At 39.9% G+C, this 19971-nt stretch overlaps 1 protein-coding gene across 1 annotated transcript; it reads right to left on the bottom strand.

Moving 5' to 3' along the window:
* Nucleotides 1-37: 37 nt before the first annotated feature.
* si:ch211-161c3.6 (high mobility group AT-hook 2b) lies at nucleotides 38-19534 on the bottom strand. Its single transcript, XM_049580748.1, has 6 exons — nucleotides 19262-19534; nucleotides 14544-14713; nucleotides 14336-14419; nucleotides 9481-9531; nucleotides 9331-9369; nucleotides 38-6976 (listed from the first exon to the last, which is right to left on the bottom strand). The coding sequence occupies exons 2-6, from the start codon at nucleotides 14646-14648 to the stop codon at nucleotides 6893-6895; spliced, it is 363 nt and encodes a 120-aa protein (XP_049436705.1). The 5' UTR covers nucleotides 14649-14713; nucleotides 19262-19534; the 3' UTR covers nucleotides 38-6892.
* Nucleotides 19535-19971: the final 437 nt, after the last annotated feature.

Raw genomic sequence — 19971 nt, 5'->3', positions numbered from 1 at the left:
AAAAAAAAGAAGTTGTTCAGATCCATCACAAAGAGAGTTGACAGGTGTGATATTTTATTGGTAAGCGATAAAGAAGCAGAATAACACAAATCACATGGTAAAGAATCGTAACAAAATATTTATCACAGGTTTGTGAGTTGTATTAATGAAGTGGATGAGGGCACATCAATAACATAACTACAAAATGGTGTTAAAAACAAACAAGGCATACAAGATGATTTCTCAAGTTACACTTCAACTTTTCAATAGTTGAAAATGGATCAAGTACTGTATGTAACTCTATCACTACCAGTAAGATCACAGAACAACATTGTCCCCATAGAGAGAGTAAATATCCAGAAAACAAATATTGACCCAGCTGTAGTTAAATTAAAGGCCCAGACACACCAAACCAACATTAAACAGAGGGCGGCGATGGAAGCCGACTGTTGCGTTGCCTCACGTTCCCTGTGTCTTGGCCAAAAAGCTGCACATGTACACACTGCAAAGACTACAGCTGTTAGCCAACCAGCATCTAAGTTCTATGCCTGTGTGAGAGGAAATAACTCCATACTAGCAGAGGGAAGTAGTCTGTATTAATGATTCAAAAAGGGAATTTGGAAGACCGTCATGACTCTAGTTAGCCAGTTAGCACCTCAACAATATAATCCAATGTTGAAAGAACAAAGCATATTTACCATCTGCCAGTAAACAGTAACACAGTCCATCATGAAACTTTTGCTAAAGAGCTCAATGGCAAAATAAAATGATCTTACCTTATATAACAAGTTTATTTTGAGCTAACTCCCTCACGAGTTTAGCTATTTGTTTACTTTCCTCACTTCCATTTCTCTTCTCGTGTGCTGACCTGAACTGCCAATCAGAGTGATTTTGTTCACCGGCCCCACTGTCTCTGATGTCGATTTACCATACTGAATCAGCTGAAAAGAGCCGGAAACACGGCAAGGACCAGGGCAACAGGCGCTAACCGACAGCCAACCATCGGCTTGGTGTGTCAGGGCCTTATGAGGCACCCTTCAGACTGACTTCCATTCATTATGGCAACATGAATGTAGTGAGATGAGATGAATGGACTACAACAGTACTAGTTTGACACTTATTTCAAGATTTTCATGACACACATCGTCTGCAGGTCTGACGGAAACAGTCAGATACAACTTAACCAAACATTTCCTCACAGACGTCCCAGGCTTCTTAGTTTTCAGAGGTAGTCCAGAGGGCAAAATAAGTAAAGTCAATGCAGCTGAACAAGGAAACATACCTGTAAATGAATTAAGTTCCTCTGGCAGCAATTCAGTCAACAATGCTGAAATACAGGAAATAATTGGGATACAAAAGATTGGTGATGAAACTAAGCAAGTTTTATAAATAAACAGTAACTGATGGGTGATCTTAAAATCATGTAACTAGTAAGTGATATGCAGTTACTTTTGGATAAATGTCTGCCATACATGATGACACAGGGACTGAGGAAGTTGAAGTAATTGCAATAGATTGACTGTCAGTTTAGGCGCAGAAATCCTACCCCAGTTACCAGAAGGAAATGTTGGCATTGTGCAATTCTGCAAACCACGGACACGTTTCACTTGTGCGTTTCACACTAAGGTAATGATTACACAGATATGAGCTGACTTAGTCATCAGGAGGTGGAGGGAATGGCGTAACACCTAGGCGACACGGCTGCCAAGCTGCAGACAATTGTTTAAGACAAACAACAAATCCGGGTGTTTTTTACGGAGAAATTGGCTGCATTTCTTGCCAAAATTTTGAGCCACCAAAAGGTATTTTCCGCCAAACGCGATCTTTTCCCAACCAATTGTTTTTGTGCCGAAACATAATCACTAGGTAACCACAGCACTGTTGAAACATAAACAGTTTCAACATATCCATGACATAACAACTTACAAATGTTTCATATCCATGGCTTGCAGAAAAGTACAATTGCAACATTTATCCTGGTGATTGAAATTCTGACTGACAAGGTCTCAAAACATTTTTAGAAAAACAGGCTGAAAACCTGTTTACTTTTGATTTATAAAACAAAAGAATTTGGTAATATATACAAAAAAATCCTTCCAAAGTACCAAAGCTTTTACTGATTCATTACAGATCAAATGTACTATTTTTCTATGAGTTAAACTTTTAGCGTGTTTTTTTTTTTTCCTACTAATCCTCTGGTATCTGAATCATGTAGATCATTTTGCTTATCTATTCAACACCATGAGCACAATAGTGTGACAACAAAAAAATAATAATCCAATAATTTCCATGTTATTCGAGTGTCTCAGGAACAGATATCTTAAAACCAAACCCATCTGCACTGCTGGACACCACAAGAGGTAAGAGAGAGTCTTTTGTTTGGTAGGTTCTTTTTTCCCCTTTTTGGTAATTTGGGTGAACTGACCCTTTAAAGCACGACTGTAACTTTTAAAAGAATAATCACGGATGAAAAGCACTGAATTAGGTAAGGTATGATCCCAGATGAGGTGTCCATTATCAGGAATTAATGGATGACATCGGACAATTGCTTCCTACGAGTAAATATATTGATGATTATGGACACCTCGAAGGGCATTAATTTATATTTTCAAGAATTGTGCAATCAGTTTTTTACAAGTCATAACTCAGTTTCACTGTAACACCTGAGGGTTTGACTAATATCTGGAACACTTATTACCATTTCATAAGGTTTGTATGCAATGGAAACATTCACTACTCCAGTAAATAGGACAAACCTCAAATAAGGGAGATATTTTATCTCAGCTTGTAGAATCCTTTAGCTCAGCTATGAGCCAGAAAGGTAACATTACAATAGCAAGATTCAAAGTCAGTAACATTCTGTACGGCTGGCAAACAGTAAATATAATTTGACAATATGTTTGACAACAAAACTAGCTACCTATCCAGCCGTGTCACTGTTGTAATTAGATGTTAGCTTGTTAATGTGTTGCAATAAATTGTAAACAGAGGCTCTGACGGTGTCCCTGTTGCTGTAGTTACTCATCGTAGACAGGCTGATAACATATAGCCAGTACATTAATTTAGAACGGGTGAGCAGACATCACTGGAACCACTTAGTTGGTGTCCACTGTCAGGAATTAAAGGTCCGCTGTGTAGGATTTGGGGCGACATATTGGCAGAAAATAAACCTAAAACAATTAGTATGTTTTTTTTAGACTATAATCACCTGAAAATCAGAACTGTGTTTTTGTTCAATTAGAATGAGTGTTTATATCTACATAGGGACTGGGTACTTGTCCATAGAGATCGCCCTGTCACTGACATGTTTCTACAGTAGCCCTGAATAAGACAAACCAAACACTGGCATAAGGCCATTCCTGTTTTTGCCTCAGCCACGATAGTTAGCAGCCCCTCCGCGATGGCCAGTGTTGGAAAAACACAGATTTTTTTTTTTAACGTAAAACTGCTACATTCATGGATTTTACCGAAATAAATCAGCAGGTCCCTTTGTTTTGGAGAGGAGACCTGAGTAGGTAATGCAGATTCTGGTAAAAACCTCCTGAACGTCTGGATCAGAAAAAAGGTGAGCACACTTTGGATTGTCTGCAATGAGCCGAACAGCGTAGGAGAAACACAGATTTTGAACATGAAACTGCTTTATTCATTGTTTTTACTAATTTTAATCACCTGGTCTGTTTGTTTTGTAGAGGAAGACACCTCTGCAGATATTTCGACTCCTGATAAAAACTTCCTGAACAATGAACACTGAAGAAATCCTAATTTGGAGAAGCTTCAGCTGGCTGCAATCTGCAATCCTCACCACTAGATGCCACTAATCCCCCTAAATCTTACATACTGTTCCTTTAATGGACATTCTGCACCCAGTCAGAAATGAGTTTTCACTCAAACCATGGTGTAATAAGCAATACCATCAACACAATCAGGGGTTTTCTTGCAACACTTTCACTGGGTAGATGTTTCTTAATTATGTTACTGAGTAAGTTTGTCCACTGTATTACTCATTTCTATTCATGCTTCTATTACATTATATTTTTGCATTTACCATTCACCCATTACTGTCACAGTGTGGCCACAGTGCTCACTAAAAGTAAAACAAACAAAGGAAGAAACAACTTCTGTCTTTTTTCTGTCTTAAACTGGTAAAACAAAGACTATTTATTTAGCAATTTCAATGCAAGGTAACCATGGTGCTGTCTCTCTGTTTCCCATAACTGCCATGTATTTCAGCACTGTGTGGTGATATGCTGCCCTTTGCTTTCAAATCATACGTATTAAGAGTGTCATACAAACAATTTACAGTGTAAGAATCAGAAATTAAATGATGTAGTAAAAATGAGAAAGGAGTAACAGACCCCCCCCAAAAAAAGTATTTCAAAAGGAACTACACCCTAATAAGCAAGTACTTTATCAAGTTTTGTTGTAAACTATTGGTTGCATTTTATTTCCCAGGACAACAAACCAAGTCTCACTTCAGAGTTTAACAAATACAGTTGTTGTTTTTGTTTTTTTTTTTTAAAAGAAATGACACTGATGGTTTTATTTGTACACTCATAGTGAAATCCTCTGCTTCTGTGTTGGTATGAAGGCCCGAAAACCCTTTGCCTGTCTGTGCTGTACATCTGCACATGAATCTGTGTGTGCGTATGCTGCTGCTGAGAGAGTGGAGCGTTACTTTGATGGAGATCGTTTGTGTTACTGAGGTAGAATGAGAGATTAAGAAACTGAGGGCAACTGAGGTTTAAATGAGGTCTTTGTGTCAAGGCATACTGGTAATGTCAAATACAGATCAGAAATGCACAACAAACACAGCACAATAATTATTACTGAGTAGACTGACGACATGTTCCTGAATAGTTTTGTACCTGAGGTTTCAATATGGTGTAAAAGCACTGTTAATAGCAAAATCCTGAGTGTGGTAAAATGACACGTCAACACTGCTGTTGACAAAAGTAAATGTGAAGGGTTTCTTTCCAAATATCAGATATCCATTTAAACCTTTGGATGTTTTTTCTCACTGCTGGTTGAAAGGAAAAAAATACTAGAGTTATTAATCTGAATAATGAACTCTAGCTTACATTGGCAATGGCTAATGTAATTCTCTGCATTTTCTTTTACTTTTAGAGATGTTTCTGTAGGTAGAGCTGGATATTTCATTTTGGAATAAAACCTTTGACGTCTACTTTCAAAATAATGACTTCAACGCACCATGTTTATATTGTAATGTCGCTATCAATGTCACCATCTTGCTCCCATTTCATATGAGGATTCATGACACTTGATTTAGAAACATGTTTCAATAAAACGGTTCAGGTTGGTTCCTTTTTTTCTTTAACCCCCCTCCCACTTTAACCCGCAAGCCCGTCCCCTCTCCACACACACCACACACACACACTGAGGCTACATCCACATTAATATGTTTTCATTTTAAAATGGTGTTTTAAAAAACAATCTCATAAGCAACAACTGTTTTAGCACCGTTTAAGAAATAATCTCCCTCCTAACTAACACTGAAAACACATCAAGCAGCAGCAATAAATCCATTTCTCTGCAGCCAGGAGGCATGTTCATGTGCTTCAGGCACAGGAGTCAGAGGACTCTGTTTACTGATTGGCTGCAGGTATTCTCTGGCCGCACTTCACGGCTGCTTGGTGTGTTTTCAGCACAACGTGCCTAAAAAACGCATATCACATGACCATTCACGTACACTGGGCATACACATGTCGACACAAACAGGAAGCAGATTGTCTACTTTGCAGTTGGTTGCTTAGTTACAGAAAATACTGCAGAGATGGCAAAAATTAAGACAAGAGATTTCTTTGCCTGGACTGATGACGAGGTGGAACTGCTACTCAAAATAACACATGAGTATAAGGCAGTCAAGGTGGTGGCAGCATTATCCATCGCTGGAGGAAGCCATGGCGATGGGAAAGGTATGTAAACCCACCTATAATTTTTTGGCTTGACACATCTTGAGTGAGAAGACCCAACTGGGAAGTGAGCGTGGGTGTCTGCGTCATTATTTTCAAAGTATCCCTTTACAACCATCCAGATGAAAATGCAACCCGGGGTTTTAAACTAAAATGGAGTCAGCAGCATTTTCAAAGGTCTCCGTTTTAAAGGTTCCAAAAGGCTGGAGTAGTGTGGACGCTAGGCGTAAAAGTAACAATACTCATGCATTTTAAAATGAAAATGTATTAGTGGGGATGTAGTGAGGTTCAGGAAAGCAGGAAACCTTTAATCAATAGTTGGACACTTTGGGAAAAACAATTCTTGGCATTCTTGCAGGGTTACATGAGAAGACTGATACAAAGAGGGATGCTTAGCTTAGCTTAGCATAAGACTGCAAACCCACCTACCAGCACTTTTAAAACTCAAAAGGCACAATACCTCTAGAAATACTGTTGATTTCACACTTTGGTTTGTATACAGATCAAACAAATACGATATAAGATATTAATAAGTGAGCTTTAAAGGTGGATTTTGTTACCCTTGGCTAGCTGTTTCCAGTCTTTGTGCTAAGCTAAGCTAGCCGGTTGCTAACAGTAGTTTAATATTTACCGTACAGATTTGAGAGTGGTATCGATTTTCTCATCTAGCGCTTGGCCGTGAAGTGTGTAAGTCTATTTCCCAAAATGTCAAACTATTCCCTTTTAAAAAAGTCACATCCAAAGATCAAATTCTTTCATGTTAAAACAGAGTCTGATCACTGAACTCTTACAGCGAACCAATAAAACCAAGACACAGTATCAGATCGGGAGAAGAAACCACTGTCTGCAATGTTTTTGTTTTTTTTTGTGAGTGTGTGTGTGTTTGTGTGTGTGTGTTCCTGAATCCCCATCACAGATAGGAGTGAGACAGTCCCCCTGGTTGTTTGAGGCCAAACCTTGAGGTAGGTAGAGAGGCATCTTATCTACTCCCCTTCCTCCTGCGCTGGAACCTGAGATGTCGAGGGCTCGAGCTGCGAGGGACCCTCCTCAGCCTCTTCTGAAGAGCCCTGGAACAACAGGAGACCCAAGAAAAAAAAACCTGCTGTCACTTTGTCTGATCACTTTCAGTCTAATGAGTCATTGTGCGCAGGTTAATGAATCAACACTAGAAAGAGCGCAAGAATACGAGAATGAGTGTTAAAACTTCATTGCGTGACAACGTGCGGGGAAGTAGGTCCAGCTGTCAGACCTAGAAATGTGAGGAAGACGACGGTTATGTCAGGAAACCAAGAAGACAGAGGAAGAGAACAGTTAGATCAGGTTTCCCCTCTCTGCATTGACTCATTCTTCCCCTTCGTGTGCGTGCGTCTGAGAAAGGGAGTCTGTCTCAACGGTTTCAGTTCTTGAAGCATCTTTGACAAACTGCTTGGTGGGGAGGATGCGATAATCAAGACGAGGGGCATCAAGAGGACGCTGCCTTGGCAGCGACTGTTGTGCAATGTTGTTCGTTTGAAAGATGAACAAGGTGGCTAAAAGAACCAAAGTTTCTCAGAAACACAGGGCGTAACTTCACCAAAACTGGATGTCACGAAAAGGATGTTCGGTGGTGTATCTGGGGAATTCAGCACCGCCATCTGTGCATTTCCAAGAACTCGTCATATCCTCGTCAAGTCAGTTTACGTAAAGTGCGAGGAGCATGTGCATTGGTCGTTTTGCTGTTTACGTCAAATGTAACGTCAAAGCAACAGCAATTTTAGTAGCTTTATACAAGTCTCATAAAACACTGTACTTAGATACAAAGGTAAATTTCTCACATACTTGAGTAAACACGTGAGATGCATCATGGCGTGCTCCTAGGGCTGCGCTAATTGTGACTATTGTGAAAAATAAGGACTAGAGCAAAAATACAAAGGACAAAAATGTAAGATAATAAAATATACATGCAAAAAACCCCACAATGTCTATTGTTTATATGTCACATGTGCAAATGATTCACTGCAAACCATGTGCTGCACAAGCTGGAGGACACACAGAGATCGGAGGAAACCCAGCTGCCCACCCACACCGTTAGATGTTGATATTTGGCTGAAGTTGGGTTGTGATGCCAGGTGACCAAAATTTCAACTCATCTCTTTCAAATAGCCAATTCAGTTTGAGTCCCGTCTGTCTAGCCACACATTAATTCTATTCACTGTAAAATTGTTTGGCTGATTATTTATTTGTTGTTATGTTACTGTTCTTTTTATTATTTATCCTTTCATGTTACTTTATTCATTCATTAATCTGTTGTTATTTTCTCTATCTTTGCCTGTAAGGTGACACTGAGTGTCTTGGAAAGGCGCCTTTAAATAAAATGTACTATTATTATTATCATTAATACTGACAACAAATGACATTGCTTCCAAACGTCTCATGCTAATGTCATCTTGACGTAGAATAACGACATTTAGTCGTCAGGTATGGAGAACAAAACCTCTGCAAAATGTCGTAATGTTAACGTCCACACAACTTTCATTTTAATGTCATCAGACATTTAAAAAAACGTTGACCAGATTTTCATTCCAACCAAAATTAACGTATGTCTGATGTAAGAATTCAACGTCTTTCTGACATCATAGTGAAGTCTGGTTCCAGCTGGTGAGAAGCTTTTTCTTAGATTGTATTGGATTTGTGGTTATGGAGGCACAAGCTGGAAAAGTTTCCACCAGTATGAATCTGTGTGAGTCTACAACAGGACAACTTATATGGATGTAAAACTGAAGCGTATGAACTCAGTTGCCAGATCACGTGGTACATCTGGTAGCTTGGTGGCTAAGACGAGGACCTTTGTTGTATGTCTCTACCTTCATATTTAATGTCTCAGAAACACCTCTCAGTATCACACACTGCATCAGTGTTAGACATCTACTAAACTGGTGGCTGAGTGTATATAAAGGTATGGAGTAGTGTGATGGCCATATTTGTTGGCTACAGCACCATTATAATAAGTTCAGAGGGCTTGTAAATGTAGTTTGGGTTTGATGCTCTGTACCTAACACATGCATTAGATATTCATGAACAGTTAAATGAGGCCAGCTCTGCTTTTAAAAGTCCCTGATCGCAAATGTGACTGATATTAGTCAAAAGGTAAAATGTGACACAAACTGAGATTTCTGTTCAACTGAAGCAGAGGTTGCATTTCTACACTGTAACGAACTCTGTGAAGTGACTTCAGCTTCAGTTTGATGTCATAACTAATAACTAACCCTGACATTTTACCGGCTGATGCTGCAACAAACCTTCTGCTCAGTTTGTTAAATTATAAGACACTTCTATCAATAACTTTAACCAGTGAAATCACATTCATTTTTCAGTCGAGTGAACCTGTTATTTCAAGTGCTTAAGAAACAAACATGCTCTTCTAAGATGTTATCTTCCTCACCTGCTGCTCCTCAGTTACTTCTTGAACTACTTTCTGGGGCTGCGGACAGAGAGGGAACAGAATTAATGACACATGAAGGATGGTGCAGCTCCAGGAGACACCTTGGAGGCTTTGGACACCACAGTGTAACTGTCAACGATTGCTCCATACCCATTTCCTCGGTCGCCCACGTGGTCGTCTCTCCCCCACCGGCTCTGCTTTCTGAGAACGAGCAGATGGATGGTTAAAAGGAGGTTTCAGGTTTTCACAATCCTGTCACACTGATCACTAACTAAGATTAAGGGTGTATACCTTTAAATTTTCAGTCTGAGTGTTGTACTTTTTGAAACAGAACTGCAACAACACTACTCTCTTTAGAGATAAACAGACAGATGTGTTTTCTCTCAGTCAAATCATCACTTGAAATGTCAACGTGTGCAGTTTCTGCAGAGCTGTGTATTCAATTAAATGCTACACATGCATCAGCTTCTACAGTGTGACTGTGTCTCAGACAAAATGAAATGATTTTAAAGAATCAAGTAGTAAAATATCAACAACTAAGTGCATATATTTATGGCGCATTTTCTGTTTATAACCAACTGTTATGAGAAATGTTTAATTTTCCCAGATGTGAAAACAATTAATTTGTCTGTCTAATTACAGGCTCGTACATTAATTGTGTTGCTTTGCTTTGATGAAACAGGTTACACAAGTTCAGTTGCCTCACAATGCATATCCAAAAATAGAAAAAACACTTCTTGTTGACATGTTATTTTCTACATTTGTATTACAGAGTTACTACTGCACACTATAAATGCACAAAAAAGTGCACAGGCAAACTGGAAAGCTGCCAGCAGGGGCAGTACAGGAACTTTTTCTCCTGCAGGCTGATAAATAAATTTAACTGGAAGAGAAGATTTAGCAACACTATAGTATTTTTTGTATACTAAGAAATCCAAACAGCAAAGTTTCGGATCATGAAATATCTGAGTGCATGTTCTCACAAGTATACACTGAATTCATACTGAACAGCTGTCATTAAAAATGCCAACACATTTTAAACACACTAACAATTTTTTTTCTTTTAAAATCACTTAAACACACCAATAAAGACAGTGTGTTTTCAGTTTTAGTGAACTGAAAACACTTTCTATTTGATTGGAAACTACACTGCTCAAAAAAATTAGGGGAACATCGTCACAGTGTAACACCAAGTCAGTTTAACGTCAGGGATATCAATCTGTCCATTCAGGAATCACAAGTGATTGTGAATCAATTTCACCTGATTTGGTGCAAATGAAACTGACAGCAGGTGCAATGGAGAGGCAAAAACAAGACAACCCCCAAATGGGAATGGTTTTACATTGACAGTTGCTCTCTCCTTATCCTTCCTGACTGAGTCTTCTCTAGTTTTGTGTTCTAATAGTGTCCTTGTCACTACTGGTAGCATGAGGTGGTACCTGCAGCCCAATCAGGTTGCACGTGGTTGCAAGAAGGTTTGCTGTGTCTCCCAGCACAGTCTCAAGAGCATGGAGGAGATACCAGGAAACTGGTTGTGACACAAGGAGAGCTGGACAGGGCCATAGAAGGCCATCAACCCAGCAGCAGCATCGGTATCTGCTCCTTTGAATGAGGAGGAACAGGAGGAGCACTGCCAGAGCCCTACAGAATGACCTCCAGCAGGCTACTGCTGTGCATGTTTCTGACCAAACTGTCAGAAACAGACTCCATGAGGGTGGCATGAGGGCCTGACATCCTCTAGTTGGACCTGTGCTCACAGTCCAGCACCGTGCAGACAACACCAGAATTGGCAGATACGCCATGGGTGCCCCGTTCTCTTCACAGATGAGAGCAGGTTCACACTGAGCACATGTGACAGGCGTGAAAGAGTCTGGAGACACTGTGGTAAATGTTATGCTGCCTGTAACATCATCCAGCATGACCGGTTTGGCGGTGGGTCAGTGATGGGCTGGGGAGGCATATCCTTGGAGGGTCGCACAGATCTACATATCATAGCCAATGGTACCCTGACTGATGAAATCCTCAGAGCGACTGTCAGACCTTTTGCTGGTGCAGTGGGCCCTGGGTTCCTCCTGGTGCAGGATAATGCCCAGCCTCATGTTGCCAGAGTGTGTAGGTAGTTCCTGGATGATGATGGCATTGATGCCATTGACTGACCTTCTCATTCCTCTGACCTAAATCCAATTGAGCACCTCTGGGATGTTTTGTATCTGTGCATCCGACGCGGCATTGGAGCTCACTGATGCCATGATCCAGGTCTGATCCAAGACACCATCCGCCAACTCATCAGGAGCATGCTCAGACGTTGTCGGAAGTGCATACAGGCACATGTGGGTCATACACACTACTGAGTCAAATTATGAGTTGCTGTGATAAAATTGGATCAGCCTGTGATTTCAATTTTTTACTTCGATTTTCTGTGTGATTTTGAACCCAGCCCTCAGTGGGATTTTGGTTTCCATTGACCGTTGTTACGTTATTTTGATCCCAATTAATGATATGATGTACATCAGTAAAGATTTTCAACTTGAATAATTCCTTCATTAAGCTCTGATGCATGATTTGAGTGTTCTCTTGATTTTTTTGAGCAGCATGGATCCAACTGAAAGAATGATCTTGTTCGCTGTCACATGGCACTGTGAGCAGAGTGGCTTATAAAGTGTTCAATCTTTAACCTTTGTAAAAGTAGCCATACAGCAACGCAAAGATATTCCAGTACAATTAAAAGTCCTGCATTGAAAATGTACTTAGGTATCAAAGATTATGCTCAAAATGCAGAATATCGCCTTTCAGAGTATTTGATTATTATATATTGGACATTATTGAAATATTATCACTGATGCGTTTATATGTAAGCTTAAATTTGAATATCGTAGCTGGACTGATCCAGAGCTCATTTCAACTAATTCATTTATGATACGAGTAGTGTTTAACTTTCCCAAATGTGAAAACAAATGCTTGTGTGATAGACATGTCTAATTGCAGCCTTGTGCATTATTTGAGTTGCTTTGCTTTGATTAAACAAGTTACACAAGTTCAGTTGCCTCACAATGCTTATCCAGAAATAGAAAATACATTTCTTCTGTGTCACACCCAACAAAACAAAATAAACTAGAGAAATTATTTTTCTACATTTGTATTAAAAGACTGATGGATTTACAGAGTTACTACCACATACTGTGAATGCACAAACAACTGCGCAGGCAAACTGGAGAGCTGCCAGCAGGGGCAGTACAGGAACTTTTTCTCCTGCAGGCTGATAAATAAACTTAGCAACACTACATTATTATTTGTATACTAACAAGTCAATAATGTTTATTGTAGCTGGAAAATTGTAAATTGCAAAGTAAACACTGACTTCATCAGTCAAATAGTTGTAGTGTGGCGTAAGTAAATAAATTTCCCTCTGAAATGTATCGTAACGTATCATCAAACCATATCAAATCTGCATGGGAGGCAGATCTTAGTGTGGAGTTGACTGAGGAGGTGTGCAATGAGGGGATGAAGAGGGTCCATCTAAGCTCAACTAATGCTGGACTGCAGTTGATTCAGTTCAAATTCATACATAGATATTCAAAAGAAAAGATAAACACAATGTATCCTAACGTATCTGCTATCTTTGACAGATGTAACTTTGCAAAAGGTACTCTGGGTAATACTTTCTGGTTTTGTCCTAAGACTGTCTCTTTTGGCAGGGTATCTTCTCTTGACATTCAGATTGAACTGGACCTGTTAATTGCTCTGTTTGGTTATTCTGAAGCTTCTCTTGTTCTGCCACTTACTGTTCAGAAGTCCCTGATGGTTGGCATGTTAGTAGCAAAGAGGATTATTTTTAAGGAACGGAAAGCTATCAGTGCTCTTTGTTTCTCTAGATGGCTTAGGGAACTAGTCTCAGGGACTCACCTTGAGAAACTTTGAAATGCTAAACTGAGTTTGTATGATACATTTGGGAGTATTTGGGGCCCAATAGTTAGGCACCTTAACTCACCATCTGCTAGCTTAAGTCCCTACTTGATATGTAAAATAGCAAACTGCAAATTAAGTACTAACTTCATGAGTCAAATAGCTGTAGAGTGGCGTAAGTAAAGAAATGGAGTGCATTAAAAACATATAATGGAAATATTAATGTAAAGTACATGTATCTTAAAGTTGTACTTAAGTTCAATATTTGAGCAGATGTACTTTGGTATCTTCCACCAACACTGATATTTCTCTGTGGACAATGATAGCTGCCTCTGCACTGACCCACAAGAAGAAGACATAAACACTGCATTGATTTAATAACAGCTCATCTTTGCTCTTTTTTCAGCTGACATTTGCCCTCATGATGAATTCTGACTGTATAATAGCATCCTACCAAAGACCCAGATCTTTACATATCAGAGGAACGTGTTACATGGAAACAAACATTTAGAAAGTGCTGCCATCAGTTGTAAAACAAATATGTTGTGTGTTACCGACTTCTTTCTCTTCGGCAGTGATGGAGACCAAGGTTGTTTTGACTAAAGTTTGATACGTCCAAAGTCACAATTTCTTATACTATTTTCTAATTAGGGATGAAACTAACAATTATTTTCATTGTCAATTAATCAGTCGATTGTTTTTTCGATTAATCAATTAGTTATTGTTGATGAGAGCCTAAGACGACTTCCTCAAATGTCTTGTTTTGTCCACAACCCAAAGATATTCAATTTACTGTCAAACAGGAGTAAAGGAAGCAGAAAATATTCACATTTAAGAAGCTGGAATCAATCAATAAATAAAAAAATACTCTAACCATTTAACTGGTTATGTATTTGGTTGGTGATTAATTTGGTAGATGGCAATCGATCGATTATTCAATTATTGGAGCTCTATTTCTGGTATCTTCAATAAATTCACAAAATTTCTTGTGATTAAACAAAAATGTATAAATTTACGGTGTCCAAAAAGTTCTGTCTGACAACACAAAACTTCAAATATACATTGATCTATTAAGATCTTAGATACTGTGATCAGTTAAAACCTTAAGTGTAGATCTGGGGCCTTTGTTCTTGCTGCCTTTCGGGCGTCCTCTCGGTCGCTTTGGAGTCGGTGGTCCGACAGGCTCCTGAAGAGAGAGATGTGGAGCCATGACTAATCAGTGGAAAACATTTCTTTGCTTTGTTTTCCAGACTTAAAACAATTTAAGGTCAAAGCTGATCAAATTGATCCTTAAGAGACTGACATCCTACCTGCTGCTGTTTCTTTGGCCGACCCCTGCCCCTGCGCTGAGGCTCAGGAGGTGACTGGGCAGTGCTCGGCTGGGGAGACGGCTCTTTGGTCCCACTGTTACTCATGCCTGCGTCTGTCCACCTGTTTCAGAGAGTGTGGGCATCAAAGCCTGGAGGAGCGGCCTTGAGGGCTTAAAGAGGAGAAGACAAGAGCGTCAGGAGCTGGAGATATGGGCAAAGACACATGGGAAAAAAGTGCTACTTTTGAATGCAGCCATCATCTCTAGGGACTTAAGATTAATCAGCTATGTTCTACTACTTCAAATCTTGTTGTTCTTTTTGCACCACTACCACAGTGAGTCTCAATCAGTGCTGAAAATCATTGAAAGGATAACTCAGAATCACACAGGATCCTTTTCCAAGAGCGAGCGTGGGAACTGCTTATACATAAGCCTTGGCACCAGGTTCATCGGAACACAGACAGGGGTCTGGCAGACGCAGGGAAACATGAGAGTGGTGTCCAGCGACTAAAAGTAGCACAAATATTCACAACTCAATCTGCCATCCAAACTCTGCATCTGCTCTACTGTACGCTGCCTTTCCATCTGCCCTCTGAAGGATTTCTCAATGGGGTGGTGCCCGTTGTGCTGATGCTGTGACAGCTTTTACACTAAAACTTGTGCAGTTAAAGCTCACAAAAAAACATGTAAAACCTTCATGGGGAAAAAATCATGACAAATCTGAGCATGCAGGTCGGAGGGAACTTTGGAGCTGCAACAAATAGTTAATGAAGCAACTGGTAAATCAATGGAAAATTAATCTGCAACTACTTTGATAACTTATTAATCATTTACACACATTTTCAAACAAAAATGCAAAACTTTCTCAGCTTCACAATGTTTATAATTTGCTGCTTTTATATGTTTTATGTGATAGAAAACTGATTATCTTTAGTTTCTGGGCTGTAAGTCACAAAAAACAAGACAAATGAAAACATCACCTTGGGTTTTTTGGGCTTGAATATTTTACAGACCAATTAAATAAAAGATTCATCACGAAAATGTCTCACACCAATTTCTTAACTGATTAATCTTCTAGTAAAAAAATGTCACGTTCAAACTGCTTGTTTTGTCAAGCAGTTTGAACGCGGACCAAAATATATTCGGTTTACTTTTACATGAGACAAAAGAGGCAGCAAATCCTCACATTTAAGAGTCTGAGACTAAGGAATAGTTTACCTTTTTTGCTTGGAAAATGACAAATTATTAACCAGTTATCAAATAACAGGCAAAAGTGTATGTTTTGTTTAAATATTGGGGGACACTCATATGACAGGGAGTTTTGGGGGATCCTCTGCAGAAATGTTTGAGCATCAGACACTATTTTCTGCATTATTTTGTGCATCAATTTGTTCATTTTTGCATCAAGTTATGGTGTAAGTGTGTTTAATTTTCTCAGCATAAAAGTCCTCTGCAAATTGCATGATTTTATTGAGGGGGTTGGACGAATGTGCATGTTGTAAATATTGGAGGGGGACACATATGACAGGAAACATTTTGAGCATCAGACATTTTATTTCCTGCATTATGGTGAATTTTGTGCATCAATCTGTACCTTTTTGCATCAATTTATGGTGCAAACTTGTTTAATTTTCTCAAAATAAAAGTCCTCTGCAAGTTGCATGATTTTATTGAGGGGGTTGGACGAATGTGCATGTTGTAAATATTGGAGGGGGACACATATGACAGGAAACATTTTGAGCATCAGACATTTTATTTCCTGCATTATGGTGAATTTTGTGCATCAATCTGTACCTTTTTGCATCAATTTATGGTGCAAACTTGTTTAATTTTCTCAAAATAAAAGTCCTCTGCAACTTGCATGATTTTATTGAGGGTGGTGGTCAAATGTGCATGCTTTAAATATTGGAGGACACACATATGACAGGAGAGTTTTGAGGTCCTCAAAGGAAAAATATGAGCATCAAACATTTTATTTCCTGCATAATTGAATTTTTTTGTGCCCTGATTTGTGATTGTTTTGCATCAGTTTATGGTGTAAATGTCTTTAATTTTCTCAAAATAGAAGTCCTCTGCTACTTGCATGATTTTTACATTCACATATGACAGGGGAGGAGAGTCCTCTGGTTATGGTGTGAATTTTAATTGTTTTATTGGTGTGGGGGGGACAAGTGTGCATGTTCTAAATATTGGGGGTGGGGGGGGGTGGGGGTCAGACATTTTATTTCCTGCATTATGGTAATTTTTTGTGCATCAATTTATGGGACAAATGTCTTTAACTTTCTAAAAGTAAAAGACCTCTACTACTTGTATGATTTTATTGGTGTGGGGGGACAAATGTGCAGGTTCTAAATGTTGGGACACACACACATATGACAGGAAGGTTTGGGGTCCTTCACAAGAAAACTCTGAGCATCAGACACTTTATTTCCTGCATTATGGTGAATTTTTGTGCTACAATTTGTGCATTTTTGCATCAATCTATGGTGTAAAGGGCTTTTATTTTCACACAATAAAAGTCCTCTGGTTATGGTGTGAACTTTAATTATTTTATTGGTGTGGGGGGACAAATGTGCATGTTCTAAATATTGGGGGGGGCAGACATTTTATTTCCTGCATTATGGTAATTTTTTGTGCATCAATTTATGGGACAAATGTCTTTAATTTTCTAAAAGTAAAAGACCTCTGCAACTTGCATGATTTTATTGGGGATGATGGACAAATGTGCATGCTCTAAATATTGGGAGAAACACATATGACATGGGAGTTATGGGGGTCCTCCACCAGAATATTTTGAGCATCAGACACTTTATTTCCTGCATTATGGTGAAGTGTGTGCATTCATTGTGCCATTTTGCATCAATTTATAGTGTACAGTATATTCAATTTTCTAAAAACAAAAGACCTCTACTACTTTAATGATTTTATTGGTGTTGGGGGGACGAATGTGCATGCTCTAAATACTGGGGGACACACATATGACAGGGGAGTTTTGGGGGTCCTCTGCCATAAAATTCCAAGCATCAGACACTTTATTTCCTGCATTATGGTGCATTTTGTGCATATTTTGTGCATTTTTGCATCAATTTAGGGTGTTTAATTTTCTCAACATAAAAGTCCTCTGCAACTTGCATGATTTTATTGGGGATATTGAACAAATGTGCATGTTCTAAATATTGGGACACACACACATAACAGAGGAGTTATGGGGGTTGTCTGCCAGAAGATTTTGAGCATCAGACACTTTATTTCCTGTATTGTGGTGAATTTTGTGCTGCAAATTATGCATTTTTGCATCAATCTATAGTGTAAACATCTTTGATTTTCTCACAATTAAAGTCCTCTGCAACTTGCATGATTTTATTGGGGATGTTGGACAAATGTGCATGTTCTAAATATTGGGGGACACACATATGACAGGGGAGCTTTTTCAGGGAAGTATCAGACACTTTATTTCCTGCATTATGGTGAATTTTGTGCATCAATTTGTGCAAGTAAAATAAAAGACCTCTGCAACTTTAATGATTTTATTAGGGGTGGTGGACAAATGTGCATTCTCTAAATGTTGGGACACACACACACACACACACATATGAATGGGGAGTTATGGGGGTTGTCTGCCAGAAGATTTTGAGCATCAGACACTTTATTACCTGCATTGTGGTGAATTTTGTGCTGCAATTTGTGCATTTTTGCATCGATCTGTAGTGTAAACAAATTTCATTTTGTCACAATAAAAGTCCTCTGCAACTTGCATGATTTTATTGGGGGTGGTGGACAAATGTGCATGTTCTAAGTATTGGGGGACGTCCCCCCTGCTTTCCAGGAAAACCCTCATACTTCTAGTAACTTCCAAAAACAGTGTGATCTCCTTGTTTCGCAGAGAGTAAAGCCACAGTGTCTGCTTTAACCAGGCTGCTGGTAATGTCCCAGGGTGGTCGTTTACCATAAGGTCTGGCTCTGTAAGGAATGTGCCAAACACTAATTGCCAACACAGCCTATCAAAACGGCCGCACTGAAGCAGGAAGTCGGAGTCATTTGAGAAATCTACGTCCTCGCTGAAACGATTTAAAGCCAAACGAGACGCACGACGTCGTCTCGACGCTTATAAACTGATTTCGGAGCAACACAACAAGCGTCCTGCACTTCTCCTGCAGCCGTACACCGTCCGCTTAAACGAGTCTGTTTGGCAGTCAAGCAGGCCTACAGGGACTGAATGTACTTTTTGCATATGGGCGGCAATTGCAAACCTTAAAAACACATTCTTTGAGAGGCTTTAGAGAAGGTGCGTAAAGCGCTCCTGCAGCCAGCCCGTGACTTCAAACCTTCCCGACTTCGGCTCGAGCAACAGTCGTATGTAAATCGCCAAAACAGCCGCCGAGGCCATCAGTGTTTTAAAGCGTAAAGTCGGCGCTAACTACACAACATCCCCCTGCTCCCATCACTTGCGCAATCGATCCTAAATATGTTGGGTTTTCTGCAGAGATAGCAGGTCCGCCGAAGTGGGTGAAGCCGAGGAGCTGCAAAAACTTTACCAAGAAGGACAAAGGCGAGGAAGAACACAGGTGCAAAAGCTCTCCTTTCAAACCAGCCATGAACATAGGCTACACACACACATGCATACATTGAGGCTATAGGCTCCATGTTCAGGCTGAGTGCTCCTGCTCATGCAGCCAGCACCAAACGCAGCACAATGAGAGCGCAGAGAGTTGAACTTACCTTGAGACGGTTTTGCAGTTTCACCTGGAAGTTCACACAGTCTGCTCACTTTGTGCTTCTGCACAACTATGAAAATCTTAGTGTATCGACCGTCTCATTGGCTGGATTGAAAGGGTAAACTCTCTCTCCCTCCCTCCTCCTCTCTGTCTCTCCTCCTCTAATCGGAAATGTGTGTGATCCCCCCAGACGTCCAGTCACGAATACCCCAGTTGCAGTATAATTGGGGGTTGTAGCTGAGCAGTATGCATTGCATACTTTCTCTATTAAAGCATGTTTCAGGAGGGAACCAGGGTAGGAGGGTTGAAACAGAGGACCCCGCCCCGAAAAACCTCACCGGACCACCCACTTGAGAGAAGGAAAGAGAGAGAGAGACGGGCATCGGACAGGAGGGTAGAGTCTGGTTCCGGGGTTCCCAAAGTGGGGTCCGGGGACTGGGAAGTTCCCCACAGACGGGAGGGAAAGGTTCAGTAGAAATTCAGCTGAGATCAGACTGTCTAGACTGTTTTTGAGCAGAGGTTTCACTGTGTGTGTGTGTGTGTGTGTGTGTGTGTGTGTGTGTGTGTGTGTGTAAGTCATAACAAAGGACAGAAAGATCAAATGGGGTTTCTGAGAACAAAGTCTGCAGGGGCAGCCATCTGATGTGCATTTGTTTGGGGGGAAACTGACCCCAGTTTAGTTCACTGAATCATGCACCACATGCAAACACACTG

This window comes from Epinephelus fuscoguttatus, linkage group LG1, assembly GCF_011397635.1.
Source record: "Epinephelus fuscoguttatus linkage group LG1, E.fuscoguttatus.final_Chr_v1".
NCBI lineage: Eukaryota > Metazoa > Chordata > Actinopteri > Perciformes > Serranidae > Epinephelus > Epinephelus fuscoguttatus.
Note: the sequence above shows the minus strand (reverse complement) of the source record. Positions and strands in the feature narration are given on the sequence as shown.